Source organism: Mus caroli, chromosome 17, assembly GCF_900094665.2.
Source record: "Mus caroli chromosome 17, CAROLI_EIJ_v1.1, whole genome shotgun sequence".
In the NCBI taxonomy this organism is placed as follows: Eukaryota; Metazoa; Chordata; class Mammalia; order Rodentia; family Muridae; genus Mus; species Mus caroli.
In genome coordinates this window covers 70,637,632-70,657,248 of record NC_034586.1, presented here as the reverse complement: position 1 = coordinate 70,657,248, position 19,617 = coordinate 70,637,632, and the positions used below count along the sequence as shown (strand labels likewise).

Genomic DNA, 19,617 nt, shown 5'->3' with positions numbered 1-19,617 from the left:
GCATCACCCATGCTGTGGTGGGCATCACCCATGCTGTGGTGAGCTCCTGAGTGATGCAGATGCCTTTGAGGCATCCATGTCCTTCTAGGTAACCCTCTGCCATACTCCTCTAAGTCCCTGATAAATGTACTGCTTCCAAAGCCAGGCCTGGGTGGAACCATTTCTTTTGTCTTTCTTCTATGTGCTACCTGAAGTGAATAGACAGTTGTTCACATCTCCCCAGGGAAAGCCACACAACATCAAGTTAATGTCATACTATATAGGAATGATCCTTAATGACAGAAATCACATGGGCATCTCAACAGGAGCAGGAAAGGCCATTGTCACAGTTCATTGTCTACTCATGATAAATGTCCTGAAGAAACCAGGAAGAGAATCAACACATTTCAGCCTGCAAGCAACTCTACTAATCCCCTTTCAATATAGATATATTAAATATAATTTTTTTCATTCTAACAGTTCTTTTCCTTTAGAGAACCTAAATTCATACACTGACGTCTGCTGACCTCACATATAGTCTGCTCAAAGAAACAAACACACACCATACACATCATGAAAGACTTAACTTTTGTGTGACTGGACATCAGAACTAAATCTCTTTTCAAAGATACTGTTCAAGCCTAAAGATCAGACTCCAACTGGCAACCTAAAGTTTAATGCGGGCCTCGGGCAGGACTGAGAACAGAGAGGAGGAAAGTAAGGATGAGTGTACTCACTGCACGTTCTCTGGCTAGTGCTAACCACAGCAGCACACACACTCACAGCACAGTCACAGCGCTACATCCTCAAGGAAGTAATGTCAGATTCTGTGTTTCTATGACCTTCTCCTTATTCACTCCTCTAGAACCAACAGCTGCTCCTTAAGAAAGCTACCACAAAAGAGACAGTGAACTGGAACTTACCCAGTGTTCTTCTTATCAGTGGTGTCTGTACTGGCTATGTGTCGACACAAGCTAGAGCCATCACAGAGAAAGGAGTCTCAGTTGAGGAAATGCCTCCATGAGATCTAGCTGTAGGCATTTTTCTCAGCTAGTGATCAATGGTGCAGCCCTCTGTGGCTGGCACTACTTAGGGCTGGTTGTCCTGAATTCTATAAGAAATCAGGCTGAGCAAGCCAGGGGGAACAAGGCAGTAAGCAGCCCCATGGCCTCTGCATCAGCTCCTGCCTCCAGGTTCCAGCCCTGCTTGCGTTCCTGTCCTGACTTCTTCCAGTGATAAATTATGATCTAGAAGTGTAAACCCTTTCCTTCCCTCCTTGCTTTTTGGTCATGATGTTTCATCACAGCACTGAAACCTTGCCTAAGACAATCCTCAGGACGAACCAAATGCCAGCTCTTCCATCTCTCTCAGCCGTCGCCCTAGCCTTTCCCTGTGGCATTAGCCTCAGAATAAAATACAAACTTGGTACTCAGTGTACTTAACATAAATTTACTTATAGGTTCTAAACTAAAGCATACCAAAGCATAAAGACATTACAGAGAATAAAAAGGACAATCAAGAGCTGGGCGTGGTGGCGCACGCCTTTAATCCCAGCACTCAGGAGGCAGAGGCAGGCGGATTTCTGAGTTCGAGGCCAGCCTGGTCTACAAAGTGAGTTCCAGGACAGCCAGGGCTATACAGAAAAACCCTGTCTCGAAAAACCAAAAAAAAAAAAAAAAAAAGGACAATCAAAAGCTGTAGATGTGGGACTGCAGAGATGGCTCAGGAGTGAAGAGCAGAGCCTGATCTCCCAGAGGAACCAACTTCCATCCCCACCATGCATGTGGCAGCTCCAGTTCAGAGGATCCAATTTCCTCTGTTGGTTTCTGTGATCACTACACACATGTGGTACACAGATATATGTGCAGGCAAACACCCATACACATAAAGTAAAAATAAACCCTTAAAAAAATTAACATATAAAACTCTAAGTGTGGGAATCACTGGAAAATGAAGATATGTTTATGGCCTCCATGAAAGCAAGCATCCTAGACTCTTAAGTTCAAGCCACAAGAAAAGAATTCATTAAGACATGTCACAAAGCATACAAAGCAGCAAGCAGCCCAACAATGGCCAAGATGAAGGCAGATCATAAAATGGGAGAAAAGGAATTCTGGTCACTGATTTATGTGTTTAGGAGAAACCTGAGAAATGACAAAAAAAAAAAAAATCCACAGAAAACCAAATAAAGGGACTAACATAGAGCTGGGTATGGTGGCTCATGCCTACCATCCCAGTGTGAGGAGCGGGGACAGCTTTGAGTGAGCAAAGCCCTGAGCATTACTGACATGGGCACCATCATGCCAAGGACTCCAGGGATTGCCTCAGACCCATAGGAAAATGGCAGCATGGGTCAGGCTCAAAATGAATGGCAAAGCTGTCGTCAGGAGCCCAAGGATAAGTGCTAACAGATCAGTGTATGTCGAGATTAGCAACTGCCTCTTCCTGTTCCTGGATGTTCACCGCCTAAGACTGTTCACCTACAGACTCCCTATGCAGATGAGCTAAGCCCTCCCCAACCCTGTGCTGGCTAATAGACACACTACAGTGCCAGGGTACAGAAGGGGCAGATTCCCACCTGATCCCAGCTTGACTGCATGTGTCCCTGTGACTGTCCTTTCTCCATTCCCTCAACACCCCTAACCACCACCACCACCACCAGGGTTCTATGACCCAAGCCAGTTGGGTTGTGGCAGGCCAGCACTTAGGAAACTAAAGTACGAGAGACAGGAGCTAAAGGCCAACCTTGGCTACATAGCCAGTCCCCGCTTTAAAAAGTAAAAAACAAAATAAGATAAATGGGTACGGCACTAGTAGTCTGTATTAGTCTGCCTGCCTTCTGTATGTCAAGGCAACACAGCAGCACTGCTACCTCTGCCTACCACACTGTACGGGAGCTGTGCTGTCTGACACACTGGCACCCACTGTGGTAAAATGCTTATCCCCATTTTAGGTAAAAATAAGCAACGTCACCAAGGTCCTCACAGTCTCTTCTCATCACTCACCCCCTGAAACAGTGACAGGAACTAAACAACGCACCTTGGCCAAATACTCCTGGGGCGTGGGTGCTGGGCTGAACTCACAACTGAAAGGGACAGCCTCTTTTCTCCGGACATCTACAATCAGCTGTGCCACGTAATTTTCCTGGAATCGTGTCCTTTTTCCCAAAGCACCTGAAAAGTAAAATAAAATCTTGTCTGTGGATTTGTCAGGCAGATTTATAGTACAATCATGTTGATAATATTTTCAGAGTGCTAAAGTATTTTCTCCACACACATATGAAAGACCTGAGGCCTAATGATGTTAAAATTACTTCAGATAATCCAAAGTCAATGAACTATGGTGCCGAGGCTCACACCCAGGATTTCTGACATGAGATTCTCAGTCTCCATTTTTGTTTACTTTCATTCTCTGCTGAGAAAAGTAACTTAAGTACTGTGGGTAGAATTCACACATGCACATCACACACATATAATACACACATATGGAAAGACAGGCTGACACTTGTCACCACTCACTCAGGATCACAGGATCCTCTGCATTAAACCCAGCACTTCACTGAGGCCTCAGCTGCTAAATCCCAGGCGAGTACCCCATCTGGCTTCTCATGATACCAACATTTCTTCTTTATGTCTCTGAAATAATACACTGCAGAGAGCTATTTTCAGAACACTTTGAAGAGAAGCAAAAGTTTCAACATCCATTCTCTGGAAGATGTGAGACGACTAAGAGCCCTGACAAAATCTTCTTCCTACACTGAGAGGACTCTGGCTGAGTCACTGTCAACCCTCTGTCAAACACATCATGCTAAGACTGCCACTGAAGGGGCTTAAGAGCTTATTTCTTTATAGTAAGTCAATAGCTGAGTGGAAAAAAACAATCTGGTTCTCATCTTTTTATTTGTGAGTATACTTATATTTTCAAGTTCTTCACGTCAACTTTGGGAAAAAAGATCTGTAATATCCATTAAATATACCACTTAAAACTGTCATTAATACTTAAATAACCCCCAAAAGTCTCCTATAACAAAAATATTTTTTTTAAAAATCTCTGAAATGAACCTCATAAATTTATTGCACGTAACTATACTTTCAAATACAGACAAAACTGCAAGTTATTTATGGAATTGTTCCAAAAATTATAAACTAGATATTAAATAACTTTTCCCACACAAACACTGTAATAAAAGATGGCTATGGTCCAATAAAGTCATATAAGACTCATGATATACAGCTACAGGATTTTACTGAGTAACACTGACTCAATAAGAAGCAGCGAACCTACGAGATGATCTAGATGTAGCATGGGACAGCGTCTCAGGGATCATCAGCCTGAAACCTGTGAGCTGGTGATGTTGGCTCTCATTAGTCATCCAGCTACATACTATAATAGATTAGGACACAGCAGAACATCATACGAAGCAGAGTTTCCAGAAGAAACAAGAGAAGACTTAAGAAAAATTCTGTAACTCATTCACTCTTTCAACATACACATCCTGTAGAGCTTCAGAAGGTTAACTAACTAGGGAGAGGAGGAGGGATAAAGAAAATGATAGACACATGGGCACATGGACAGAAGAGCTGGGATCCGATGGTATGGGCCCTAGGATGCAGAAGCCACAGCACCCCGGGAGCTCAGCATGTTCATTATATACAGTTGAACAAGGAGGCAGGGTTATTACACGAGCTGAACAAGGAGGCAGCATTTTGGGTAGGTGCAGGCTATATAGGGGCGTGGTCTGCATCTCAGTGGAGAAAGCTCAGTGGACACTTTCTGCACACTGTCAGCAGTCACACTAGAACCTGAGGAAGGCTTCCCCTCCCCCTTCCACTTCCCCTCCCCCTTCCACTTCCCCTCCCCCACTCCCACCCCTGCCAAGAGACTGAAGCACTGGTTCCGGACATGGCCACATCCTTGTCAAAAAAAAAAAAAATTCACTCGGAACTTAATTTGTTCCTTGCAATATTGAGCACCTTCTAAATTTCAGTTGGCCTCTCCCTCTCTCCCTCTCTCCCTCTCTCCCTCTCACCCTCTCTCCCTCTTTCACTCTCTTCCTCTCTCTCCCTCCCCCTCCTCCTCTCCCTCCCTACCTCTTCTCTCTCCTCTCTCTGCCCTGGCTGTTCTGGAACTTACGCTGTAGATCAGGCTAGGCTGGCCTTGAATTCAGAGATCTACCTGCTTTTCCATCCCAAGTGATGAAATTAAAGGTGCATTATTCATTTATTTACTTTTATTTTATATACATCAGTGTTTTGCCAGCACATATGTCTGAATTCGGGTGTCAAATCCCCTGAAACAGGAATCACAGGCAGTTGTGAGCTGCCATGTGGGTGCTGGGAATTGAACCCCAGTCCTCTGGAAGAGCAGTCAATGCTCCTAAGCACTGAGCTGTCTCTCCAGCCCTCGCTGGTGTTCTCAAGCACGGAAGAGAGACCTAAGAAATACAGCATGGAATGCAACAACAGATGGAAACAACATCTACAAGAATGGGCGCTGCACAGGGCAGGGCTGAACTGTGGTGTCAAGAGAGGTCTTTGAAGGTTTATACCAGAACCAAATGGGGCAAGGGCCATTCCTATACTGCCTGGCTGCAGTGACTACAAAGCAAGGAATGGGCTCTATGAAAAAAGACAGCATGTAATTCCAAATTTCTTCTAAAGAATTTTTAGATAAAATCTTTAAAATGTATTATGAGATTAAAAAAAATAGGAAGGCTCTAGAAAATTAAATACTAGACCAAATATGGAAGGGCATCCCAGATTCCAACACTAAGGACACTAATTCTAGACTATCATACGTTCAAAGCCAGTCTGAGATAGATAGATAGATAGATAGATAGATAGATAGATAGATAGATAGATAGATAGATAGACAGACAGATAGATAGATAGATAGAACCATCTAGAGGATGGAAGATTATAAACACAGCCCAACAAGTTTGCTTTATATCTGAGGTCAGTCTAGTTCTACACTTTAAAAAAAAAAAAATCGAAAGGGCTGGAGAGAGAGCTCAGCTGATAAAGGCTACGGCTCACAACCAAAAGACAAAGAGAACCAAAAATTCAAATGCAAAATACAATACAAACTGCCAACATACATACTAGCTTTACTGTAGAATTAAATCGAGTATCCATGAAAAGTAAGTCTTACCTGTCAGGTCAATCTCTAACTTGCTGATGTCTTTAGCAGTACTGAACCGGTCCTTTGCTTCTTTATATTCATAATAATATAAAAATACATGTGCACATTCCAGATGAAATTGAATAGCCAAAAGTCGACCTGAATCACCATCAAATAAATTCTCCTGTTTCATCACTGTGAGACAAAAGATGCAGCATTAAGAATTAAGATGCGTACAATGTAGAGTCCCTAACAGTAAAGTATAAATCACAGGGTTTAAATTATTTTGAAGTTTTTTAAATACAGAAAGGAACACAAATACAACAGTCGTCAATAGCTGAGGTTCTCTGAGATTTATATGCTGCAAAGATACAGCTAAGACTCTATATCCACAGCCTTCTGTACCCACACAATCAGTCTTAGGAGATGCTATTCACAGCACTGATCCTTCCTAGATACTGGTCTTAACCATCCTATAGAAACATGGCCAGGAAAATGGGAACCCAGGATGCTGATTCCAAGTACCAGATCAATCTATAAATTACCACAGAAAATCTGAGGGAAGATCAGCCGAGTTCACTTCATGGAAAATACAGATTTTCTCCCTTGAGGATGGAATCATGCATGCATGTGTGTAAATAAATATCAAATACAGAATAAACAGTGGCTTAGCAGTCAGATTCTAATTTACTTCCCTAACTACGTGAGGTAAAATATGGAGCCAGTGAGATGGTTCACTGGGCACAGGTGCTTACCACCAAACCTGAAGACCTGAGTTCAACTCCTACTGTTGGCATCAAAAGACCAGTTTTGCAGATCATTTCCAAACTTAGGATATCACATCTAGGTGTCATGTCACCTGTTGCTATGGCGACCACATACCTTCCCAGAACCCACTTCCCTTACTCACCTGTGAACATATTATGTCCCAGTCTATATAAAAGACAGAGTTTTCCCCACTTTCACCCCCCCCTCTTTTTTTTTCGAGACAGGGTTTCTCTGTATAGCCCTAGCTGTCCTGGAACTCATTTTGGAGACCAGGCTGGCTTCGAACTCAGAAATCCGCTTGTCTCTGCCTCCCAAGTGCTGGGATTAAAGGCATGTGCTACCATTGCCCAGCTGCCCCTTTTTTTCTTTTCCCCTTTGTCTTTCTCTCTCTCTCTCCTCTTTGTCCCTAGTAAAATCTCTTACACGTGGAACTGCTTTGGCCTGGTGTGCTAAGATCAGACACCGCTATTCTAACACATCACCTATAACCCACATGGTAGAAGCAAAGAAACAATTCCTAAAAGTTATCCTCTCACTTACACACACAAACACACACACACATTAATGTAACATAATATTTTAAATTTTAAACTAAGTAAAACAAGAGAGGATAATAGCTTAGCCACAAAACATGTGAGATAAAATGATTATCAAAATTATTATATAGAGTAAAGAGCATAGTACTATCAGATACACCAGGGTTCAGGGCTTCTCATGCAAGAGGATGTCCATCCAACTGGTTCCCTGCAACAGAATTCTCTACGACAACATTTCTGACAAGCTGTTTGTTAAACTATTTTCAGTAATGGCTTTATCAACATTTCGCAAAGCAATCTGTAATTATAAATGTCAAATGGGAGATACACGTCAATGTCCTAACACTGGTGGTGATCTTCCAACATCCAAGCTGAAAGAGAAGTTCTATTCACTAAACAGCTATTTGCTTAGCGCTGGGTACGCTCAGTGAGTGCCTAGCCCTCACAATCCTGCCTTTGAGGAGGGTTTTATCTCCACTAAATCATTACTGACCATGGTCGAGAACACAGCTCCATGGTACTGCCTGCCTAGCAGTGAGGCCCTAAGGTCACTTCCCAGCACCACACAGACAGACAGCCCAGTGACTTATCATCTCAGCTGTTAGGTAGCAAAGCCAGCAATGCATCCAAACTTCTCCTAACCTATAGGAGAGAAGAAGGCAGAGGTGGGAGGACAGAATGCAGAGGCATGACAGAAGCCCAGGCTATTCACCTAGAGATCTGCCTGTCAGTCTTCAAAGCTACAAAAGGAGACTCGCCTTCATCCTGCTGCAAGCTGAACTTAGAGTGGGTCTGAAAGACAGAGAAGGAGTTTTCTCAGTGCCAGCTCTCTGGAGGTTCTCTGCAGTGAGATAGAGACATGAGATCGTGAGACACGTGGGCATGCAACAGGAAGTTCTCACTTTGGAAGCACCTTGGGACATTTCATGCACATTTATCCATAGCAAACCAACCCCTGCAAAGGCTGGACTTCATCATCCTGCTCTTAATGGAGGCCTCTTGTCTTTTTCATCTCCTTTGTTCCGCCCATCATTCCTGAGTGGCTAGCCATTGCTGTTAGATATATAACCATCTGTAACCCTAGCAAATCAGTAAGTGACCCATATTACCATATAACTGAAATGTTAATAAGGTTCAAGAAATAAAAGAAATTAAAAGCTAGAAAATATGCACAAGGGAGGATTGGAGCTCAGATCCCTAGCAATCACAAAAAATGCTAAGCTGGTGTAGGGAGTGGAGCAAGCCCAGAGTGAAGTCCTGAGGCCTGGATACAGCCATGTCCAGTGGAAGCCGAAGGCCCATAGGACTATTGGCAAAGCTGTTTCCCCTATGGGCTAGACTTAAGAAAGGCAGCAAAGCTCTCAGTAGGAGTCAGAGAATCAGTGTGAGCAAAGACAGACCACTTCCTCCTGTTGGTGTTTGCAGCCTCAGACTGCTCATCTACAGAGACCTCATACAGAGACTAGTTTAGCACACCCTCCGTTCTGTGCCTAATACAGGCTGAGATCTGTGTTACTGAGTTAGAATCTCCCGCTGTATCCCACTGGATGCCCACTTTGACTGTACACGTGTCTGGTGTTTCACTGCTACCTAGCCTGCCACCCCTAATCAGAGTTCCAGGACCCATGTCATACACACATCCCTCTAGCATCAGTATGGGGAAGTAGAGCTGGGATTCTAGTGTGGCAGGATTCTCCCTGTCCAATTACATTAAAATATTAGTGTAGCAGGAGGCCTGTGATTGGACAGAGAAAAGGGAGATGGAGCGAAGAGTTGGGAAGAAGGAGAGAGCACGTGAGGAAGCAAGATGGAGGGGGATGAGCAGGATGAGTTAGAATCCGTGTGGTTTTAAATAGCCACAGATAGATTTAATATCATATAGGGATAGAATAAGTGGGGTAACTTGTCTAATCTAGGTGGGCAGTTTGTACCATTATCAGTTGGCTCTGAATTTATTGTGTGGGCATCCTGTGAATTGAGAATTTATTGATATATAAATCTGACTGATTAATTATAAGCTTCTAGAGTTTTGTTTCTAACTGTGTTGCTGGGTGTTGTGGCAGCTGATCACGGGGTGGATGGTCGTTCGTGGGGCTGGCATGGCAACAACCAGTCAAGGGAACTTACTTAGCAAGTCAGGTACAAACATTTCGGCAGACCCTCAAGTTTAGAACACCCTGCTGGAGCCATGCGGCCTGCCAGTGTCTGGCGTAGTGTCAGATATTAAGACAGCAGGAGGGTTGCATGAGGGCACTGCCCTGAACCCTATTCAACCACAGGTCCCAAAAGAAAGCTGAAAAAGATTTCGAAGCAAAGGAAAGTGGGGCTCATCACCAAGATACCTTTGTTCAATGGAGTAAATGCTAAGCTGTCTCCCCCCCCATAGGAACAGAAGGGAAAACACTGTCCCCCCAGAACAAAAAGAAAAGGGTGGAAGACCACTATCCCCAACTACAGTCTTCCAAACTTCAAAAAAGAATGCACCTGTCAGGCCTGCAAAGTGGGAAGGTGGCCTCTTTAAGCAACAGCTGTTAATAAGGCTCAGGCATGGAACTATTTAGAACTTCTATAACAATGCAAAAGCTGCACGGTCCCAAACCATTCAAAGGGAAACTGTGTCATGTTAGTTAAGCTACTAACAATGTATAGAACGTCCAAGAGTGAAACACAGAGAGAAAGAACTGATTATTCCCAAGGGCAGGCACCTTCCCACAAGAAAGTGAGTCTAACATGATAAAGCATGAAAAACACAAAGAAACATCTGCAGATGTGCTCTGCTCTACACCGAGATGCAGATTTAGAAACAGTACACAGGAAAGAACACTTGAAATATATCCAAACCAGCTGAGGTGGCTCAAGATAAAGGCACTTGAAGGAAGCTTTGACGCTAGGAAGCCCAGACCATCATTCTGCTGTCCCCTGGGGGACAGTGTTTTCTCTTCTGTTCCTATAGAGTGTGTGTGCGCGTGTATCTCAGCCAACTTGACTCTGTCAAATGAGTTAGCTAGGCAGCATGATCTCCACAGGGCCTTTCCAAAGATCTCAGACAAGGATATTGGTACAGGAATGGAAAGGGAGCCAGACATGGAACCCTTGGGGAAGAACTAACAGGATTCAAGAACCAGCCAGCTGACAGATGAGTCAACTGTAAAAAAGGGTTTCAGCTCTGGTAGACTCTGGTAGGCTTAAGTAAAAGAGATACATGCTGGTTAATAGACATATACTTATTATTGGTACTATGTAAGTTCTCTGTTCATACTCATGACCTTCTAGACAAAATGGCAAACCATACATTTAAAACACGAGCTAAATGCAAAATCTTTTCCCAAGAGATTTTTTTAATGCTGTGTTAAATGGTATATTTAATAACACTCATTCCAAAATATCAAAAAGAAATTTTATCACTGAATACATCAGTCTTTGGCTGTGAGAACACCTCTAACCCCAGGGTCACACAGCTGCAGGGAGAAGACACTACACGTTTCTTCTTAGACAGTGTCTTCATGAACTCAAATGGCACTATTCCACCTCACACACTCCATGCAATGCACTTCAGTATCTAACCCAACAGTCAACTGCAGAACTGTGGTTCATCTAGTCCAGCATCGCAATGAATGCCTCACACTGTGCTGAGGAACGTATGTTTCATGATTCCAACCTATTCCTTTCATAAATGTGATGTGCCTAGCGAAGTAGGGCTGATGCAGGTGGTGATAGGCTCTATCTCACTGAAGTAACATTCCTGGACACGAGTAAGAAGACCTCAGCTCTTCATAAAACCCTTTCATATGTCCTACAAGCTGAAAAATTTCTGACAACTTCTGATGATCCTTCAAGGGCAATATTTCAAATATAATATCCTCCAGAACAAAATACACCCCGCCGCCCCATTTGTTCTGGCCCCGCTTGCTCCAGCCACATTTATTTCACATATGTGGGTATAATGTCCAGCAGAAGACAGTATCAGATGCCCATTACAGATGGTTGTGAGCCACCATTGGTTCCTGGGAATTGAACTCAGAACCTCTGGAAGAGCAGTTAGTGCTCTTAACCGCAGAGTCATCTCTCCAGCCCCCAAAATATTTTTTAAATAAGATTATTTATGAAATATTACAGACCACTTCAGACATACTAAAATGTCTAATTATGTAAAGCCACTCTTTTTTGACCAGATAAAGTGAAAATGTTAATTAGCCTAGAAGAACAACATAAAAATTCTTGGTGGCAGGGCAAAGCAAATGATGTGCTCAAACCCACTGCAGAAACGCCATAGGCCACTGAGGGTATGAGTTACCTACAGACAGATTTCCAACTACCTCAGTTAACCATTCCTGCTTTTGAACTGAATTTTAACTAGTAGAAATATAACTTCTAGAAAGAAAAACTCCCTCTAAAGCACACAATATGGTTCCAACCTTTTAAAGGATCATAGGGGGTTTTAGAGGGTTTTTTTCCTTAATAATGAAGGCTACTCCTTACAAAGATTAGTCACTAAGATATATTACAGATGTAGCAATAGATACAGGTATATTAATATGAGACAATGTGGAAGAAGAATAAATATAACTTTATCAAAATTACACCAAATTAGGTTTGCTTTAAAAACAAAAAACTCCTAGTAACAACACCTGGCCTTCCTTTTCAATAATCAATTTTCCACAAAAGCACAGTGAAGTATAAGAAATTGTATAACAGCCTTTGGAGTATAATGCAACTGTCATTATATAAAGTTCAATAGTGGACTGGGTTCTCATAACACTCTCTTCCAAATGCCTTCCTTGTCCTCCAGGAAAACCACCTTGGCTCCCATCACCATCAATGACAGTCAATGCACCCCTCCCTGGCTTTAAACCTTTGTCCTGCTTCATGAACTACAAGGCTGCTCCCTTGCACAGTTCTTTTACAGAGTAACCTCACTTCATTTCAAAAACATGTGGTGGCATAAACCAGGAAAGACCAAGTTTACATTGTTCTTACTTGCTAAAAACAGAAGACAACACACTGCCTACAAAATAGGTACTGTCTCCTCATTTTTCCAAGCTCCACCTCTCCCTCCATTCTGAAGAGAATGTCACACCTAGGCTCGAAGGAGAAACATGAAAGCCAAGGACTGAAAAAAAACGTAACTTGTTCAATTTTGTTACCTAAAGAAAGTATGGTCAGGGTTAAGAGCACTGGCTGCTCTTCCAAAGGGCCCATGTCCAAATTCCCAGTTCCCTCATGGCAGCTCACTACCATCTAACCTAACTCCAGTTCTAGGGAATTCAGTGCCCTCTTCTGGCCTGTAAGGCCACCTCACACATGTGGGTCACATACATACATACATACATACATGTAGGTAAAACTCCCACACGTAAAAAGTAAAACAAAATAAACTTTAAAAGTAAATTGGGGCCGGGCGTGGTGGCGCACGCCTTTAATCCCAGCACTCGGGAGGCAGAGGCAGGCGGATTTCTGAGTTCGAGGCCAGCCTGGTCTACAAAGTGAGTTCCAGGACAGCCAGAGCTATACAGAGAAACCCTGTCTCGAAAAACCAAAAAAAAAAAAAAAAAAAAAAAAAAAAAAAAAAAAAAAAAAAAAAAAAAAAAAAAAAAATTAAAAGTAAATTGGGTGCATCTGATATGTATTATTGTACAGAAAAGCAAATTAACTGGTTTGGGGCTGCTATTTTGTTTTAAGGCAGGAGCTCACTATGTTGTCTTAGTTCAAACAGAAATTTGGGGCTCAAGAGATTATCCTGCTTCAGCCCATTATAGCTGGTTCAGCAGGTCCACACCACTAGACTAATCTGCTCTCTCTAGTCAGGGTTAGGTCTCAGAACAGAGAAACTGTTGACACACATGCAACACTTAACCGCTTGTGGTTTAACTTTCTTGTGTCAACTGTCCCATGTGCTGTCACTGTCTAAAAATTCTCAAAAACCAAAGACTTGGTACAAACATACAAATAAGCTGATTTTTTATACTGACTATATTTCCTTTTAATCATGTATAGATGTCCACTTTTTCTAAAATAGCAAATGCTTATATATTTCTATCCAAAATAAAACAAAAGTTGGGAAGTTAGTTTGAACCAATTACCTAGTTGAGTGAAATTACTATGTATACTACAATCCTTCCCACTCTGCTAGCCTACTTACTAATATATAGATAAACCCTTGAAGGTAACAGACTCCAAAAACAAGTCCAGATCCCTGCAGTTCCCTCATGCCTTCCCTGTGTGCTGCCTCACTCACAGACAGATCCGTGTGCCTCCATCAGAGCTATAGGGACCACCATTCCCTTGACTCCCGACTAAACACACACAGTCACACTGCACTAGACTCGGGATGTCAAAGAATATGGGTCTTGGAACCAGGCACAGCCAAAATCAAACCCCAGCTTTGTAAATCAGAAATTCATTACTAACCTCAAGTACATTTGTATTCAAATACTCCTTTACACTAAGAGATTTGGTTTGGTAATTTTTTATGATTCTATTTTTCATTTTAACTATATATACATGTGTATGATTCTATGCACATCAAAGTAGATGTCTATAGAAACCAGAAGAGAATATTGGCTCTCCTGTGAGCTGCTATTGTGTACTGGAAACTGAGTCCAGACCCTCTGGAAGAGCACTGAGCATCTCTCTAGCTCTATTTGGCAGTTTCTGCAAGAAAATCCATTCCTCAAGAAAAGGGAGCCTGGAAGCAACTGTGGAGGTGGCCAGTGCCCTCCTCTCCTTGAAGGCTTTCCTGGGGAATGGGAGGGGATGAGCAGCAGGAGCAGCAGGGAGCCCTGGCAAGCTCCTCTGCTTCCTGACTCTGGGAAATCTCTCGCGCTCATTTTAGTACACTTTATGTTTAATGTTATAAACTATTAAAACAATAAGGCCAATGCAAAAGTGTCTTCTGCTGCCATCCTCAGGAAAACATGTTCTATCAAATGTCTTTAAAATTAAGCTTTCCTCTGGTTCTTCAAAGGAAAAAGAATAATTTCCTAATCCAGGTAAAATTTAGATCAGTTTACTCTAGCTCTAGTAAAGCCTCTTAAAAATGATAATAATAAATGATGTTTAGATTTGTTTCCAATAAGGTTTCTTACACTAAAAACAGAAGAAAATATTAAAATACCTTTAATTAATTTGTGATGAAAATAACAGTAGCCTACTGGGCATGGTAGCACACGTGCCATTTAATTCCAATACTTTAATTCCATTACTCAAAAGGCAGAGGTCAGCAGATCTCTGTGTTTGAGACAAGTTGGGTCTATATAGTAAGACCCTTTCTATAGATAGATAAATAGACAGACAGACAGACAGACAGACAGATGGTAATAAAAACAAAACTGACCATCCTTTTTAATTTTTAAAGATGGGGTCGGGCTGGTGAGATGGCTCAGTGGGTAAGAGCACCCGACTGCTCTTCTGAAGGTCCAGAGTTCAAATCCCAGCAACCACATGGTGGCTCACAACCATCCGTAACGAGATCTGGCGCCCTCTTCTGGAGTGTCTGAAGACAGCTACAGTGTACTTACATATAATAAATAAATAAATCTTAAAAAAAAAATAAATCTTAAAGATGGGGTCATAGCCAGGGGGATGGTGCCACACACCTTTGATCTCAGCACTCAGGAAGCAGAGGCAAAAGGATCTCTGAGTTTGAGGCAGCCTGGTCTACAGTGTGAGTTCCAGGTCAGCCAGGGCTACACAGAGAAACCCTGTCTCAGGGAAGAGGTGGGAGGGGAGATGGGGTCTAACTGTATAAACACACTAACGCAGACCAAGCTGCTCTTAAATTTCCAGAGCTCTCCCTGCCTGTGGTATCAAGTGCTGGAACTAAAGGTGTGTACCACCATGCCTGGCATTGTATGTTGTAAAACTCAAAAGGCAAGAAAGTGAGCAAGAGCTGCTGCTGGGAGGGGAAGCACCAACCCATACGTGTGAGGCCGTGGCCTGGTCCTCACTACCACAGAAAACAAGAGGAAGGGAGTCAGTACTCAGTACTCGGCACCTAGGAATTCTTGATGGAACCCATCCAGAAGAAAAAGAAACAAGTTACAGCAGGAAGCCATAACAATTAGTCAACGGAAACATTCAAGTGAGACCTATCAGACAAGAAATTAAAATGGAATACACGCATATCAAACAAAAATATTCCAAACGTGTCAGGGGAGGGGACAGGGGGTTTTCAGAGGGGAAACCAGGAAAGGGGATAACATTTGAAATGTAAATAAAGAAAACATCTAATAAAAATAAATTTTAAAAAATCTTCTAAACGGACACCTATAATGGCAACTAAAGCATGAGTTTGAGGCCATAAACTAAATTATGAGTTTGAGGCCAACCTAGAAAAACACAGTGAATTCTAGGCCAGCCAGGTCTACGCAGCAAAATCTGTCTCCAAAACAAGCTAAGCAGCCAGCAAGATGGCTCAGGTAAAGATGCCCACTGTGGGAGCCTGGCAGCCTGAGTTTGACTCCCAGCTTCCACAAAAGGTGGAATAGGCGTGTCTACTCCAAAGCTGTCCTCTGACCTCCATGAACAAGTCACCGGCACACATGTGATTACAACACATATACAATAATAAGTGAAAAAGGAAATTTTAAATCTGCTACATACCTTGATCAATACAGTTTTTGGCAAGAGCAAAAAGCTGAGGTGATCGCTCCTCAAGCAATTGCTGATGAATATTCACATATCTCAACGTCCACCATGGCACGCTCTAGAAAAAAGTACCATGTAAGCTGAAATTAAGGAACACTTAAGGAAAAAACTTACATTAACTGAGACTAATTTTTGGAATATTTCACACTCAAGAAACTTATTTCTTGATACACTTAATCATCCATGCATGTTCTCACCAGGATCAAAACCTCAGGATCCAGCCCCTGGAGAGAGCTCTGCGGTTAAGAGCACGGACTGCTCTTCTGGAGGTCCTGAGTTCAATTCCCAGCAACCACATGGTGGCTCACAACCATCTGTAATGAGTCTGATGCCCTCTTCTGGTGTCTGAAGTCAGCTACAGTGTACTTATTTATAATAATAAATAAACCTGAGGCCATGTCCTCTTTAGCCCCAGGCTTCCTGAAGCTGCCTCAGACTTAGCATCTCCCTATAATGACTATGACAAGCATCCTGCTCTGCCATGGCACCCCATCCCCTCCACAACACAGGTACCCACTGAGCACACAGCAGCTTTTTCTCTGTTCACTCCTATCTGTTTTTGCATGACCAATGCCTCTTCAATAAGAAAAGACAGCAAGGGCCAAGGAGACGGCTCAGCACGTAAGAGCAGTTGCTGCAGACATGAGACCCCTGGAGGCCAAATCACCATCACCCACATAAAATCACCAGTGACTGTAATTCAGAACTGGGCGTCACAGAGAGGAGAATCTCAGGAGCCAGTGGCCAGCAAGCCTAGCAGAAACCGAGAGCTTCAGATTCACACAGACACACACACACACACAGACACACACAGACACACACACACAGACACACACACACACGAGGGAGGAGAGGGAGAGAGACAGAGACAGAGAGGAGAGAAGGAGGAGGAAGAAGAGGAGACTATGATGACAGCGACAGAACAAGAAGCCATAACAGTATTGGTTCACATCTTCATCCTCAATACTGGGAATGGATGGGTGGGGATAAATGGATGACTGGATCTTACTGGCCAACCCAGTCAAATCAGTAGGCCAGATTCAGTGAAAGACTGTGTCTCAAAAATTAAATGGAAAAGCCAGGCACACTCAAAGAGGCAGGTGGGTCTCTGAGTTTAAGGCCAGCCTGCTCTATATGGTGAATTCCAAGACATTTAGGGCTACATAGACAGACCCTGTCTCAAAAACAAAAAACAAAAATTACATGGAAAGCAATGAAGGAAGACCCCAAACACTGACCTCTACACAAACACACTTAAACACACAGTGCACTGTGCAAACACCGTAGTAACACAGTCTCTGCTCCACTGTACCATCCTCACCTCCCTCTAGAAAAGGGCATAACATACAGATATTCTTCTGTACGTATTCATGTCTATACTATATAGGTACAAGTCATAATACATATTTTAAAGGGGTTATTAAAATATAAAGTATGACTATATACTGGGCCATCAAAGTTAGTTAGTCATGGATCCCATCTTAAAAAAAAAAAACAAAAAAAACTGTTACCCTGAACTATATTACATGAATTCGTAAGAAACCATCTTTCCCACTTTTGTAGCAAGACTTAGTTATCAAAATCATTTTTTTACTTGAACTTAATATCTTATCTGATTAAGGAATGTGTTTCTCACAAACCTAGTATAACAGATCTGAACTCTTCGGAGACTGAAACAGAAGGATCAAAATTCAAGGCCAGCCTGGGCTACACAGTGAGTTCAAGGCCTGCTGGACAGCCAAGAGGGCTGGAGAAACAGCAGAGCCCTGTTCTAGCACATTCCTGGCCCTAGGTCCACTTGTCAGTACCACAGAAAGGAGAGGGACCCCCTCCAATCAGCTCCACACAGCTGATAACTGCAGCCACAAATGAATTTCTGACTTTACAAAGAACTCCTTTTTCATTTCTAACCCTGCTTCTCAGTCCAGGGAAGGATGAAGTATCTAAGAGGAAGGAAGTTTCAAATCCTTTTAACTGAGTTCCCTCACTTTTCCTCTTTCTCGTCACTGAGGCTCATGAAGTCAGCCTACTTTCACTCCCTCCCTTTATCTGCCATCATAAGCCAGGATTTCCTTCCTAGACAAGGTCCTTCAGTTGCCCCCAGTCAAAAGGCTGCACTATTAAGAAAACATGAGCTAAGGTGCTGAGCTCTTTAACATCAGTTCTGTGATTTTAACTCTGTAGGAGGAGCGCAGAACCAATTGAGAGCTTTCCCTTCAGCTCTACTGGGAACTACAAAGGCCTTTTAGCAGATCAGAACAGGAAAACTGAGGTGTTACTGCAGAAGTTGTCTCTTCACCCTCCCTCCTGTTAGGGCACTTACTTCAGTCAGCAAAGACTGACCAAGAAGTCAGGAACCTTCTCCACTGCAGAGCCAGTAAACAGGAATCCATTCTGCTTGAGATTTCCTCCGTTTTTTTGGTTTTGGTTTTGTTTTCAGTACTGGGCAGTGATCTATGGTCTCACCACAGTAGGTAGGCAAGTGCTCTACTGCTGAGCTATACCCGTCTCTCATTCTATTTTACAGAAAGGAAACTGCTAAGAGAAATCACCCTGGCCTAGATTCACACTGCTGAGGGGAGACAACCGTGGCCTAAACTTCAAGGTTAAGGCTGACCTAGTATGCACACATTACTAATTCTAGTCCACAGCTTGAGTAGACAGGGCAGGGGTGGGGAGATGTACTGTTGTACAAATATCAGAGTAAACACTGGGATACATTTCTTTAAGGAGTTGTGTAGTTTTTCTATGTTTTTCTTTTTGCTACGTTGTTTGTGGGTTCTTCCTGGGTTCTTCTCCTGTCTCCTAACAATATCTTCTCTGGTTCAGCTCAGCTTCTCCTGTCTCTACTGGCAACAACTGTCTTCTCTAACCCTACTCAGAGGATCCTACTCTTCTGTCCCCTGGAACCTCTTCTTCTCTGACCTCATCCTACTCCTCCATCTCAACCTCTGCCAGCTTTTGTGATAGCCTCACCTGTGCCCAGACACTGAAGGTCATAGGACCACGCAGTTCTAATGGCTAAGCATTCCCCACCCCAAAGAGTCAGTAAACATTGGGTACCCTTTAAAGAGACAGACACACAAAATAAGTCACACTTCAGTTCATTCACTCAAAATTAATTTAAAATGGAGCTACTGTCTAACTCATAGGCAGAGCTCGCCTAACAGGTGCAAGACCCTGGGTTTGCTAATCATTGCTGAAATAACAACTTCCAAGGCTGAAGTCAACTTACAGAAGTATGTGAGGCTGCTTTACCATTTAGGAGAGCAACAGTGCTATAGCATCATTAAGAGAATAACACGGGCTGAAGGGATTGTGCATCACTTAAGACTGTTTGCTGCTCTCACAGAGCGCTCAAGCTTGGCTCCCACCGCCATATCAGGTGAGGGACTTACAACCTGTGGCCTCCTGCAGCACGTGCACTCACATGCATGCCCCACACGGGAACACACAGACACATAACTTAAAACAAAGTAAGTTTATAAAAACAGGGACTACTCTATGCCGGGCGGTGGTGGCGCACGCCTTTAATCCCAGCACTTGGGAGGCAGAGGCAGGCGGATTT

The 19,617-nt window shown here is 43.0% G+C and overlaps 1 protein-coding gene across 4 annotated transcripts in view; it reads right to left on the bottom strand.

Moving 5' to 3' along the window:
• Ttc27 (tetratricopeptide repeat domain 27) overlaps positions 1-19,617 on the bottom strand; it is a 144,053-nt gene that overhangs the window by 115,704 nt on the left and 8,732 nt on the right. For all 4 annotated transcript variants that reach the window (XM_021186245.1, XM_021186246.2, XM_021186243.2 and 1 more), the window contains exons 5-7: positions 16,005-16,107; positions 6,130-6,294; positions 3,019-3,152 (exon numbers count right to left, since the gene is read on the bottom strand). In XM_021186245.1, coding sequence (XP_021041904.1) covers positions 3,019-3,152; positions 6,130-6,294; positions 16,005-16,107 — 402 coding nt within the window. The remainder of the gene's footprint in view (positions 1-3,018; positions 3,153-6,129; positions 6,295-16,004; positions 16,108-19,617) is intronic.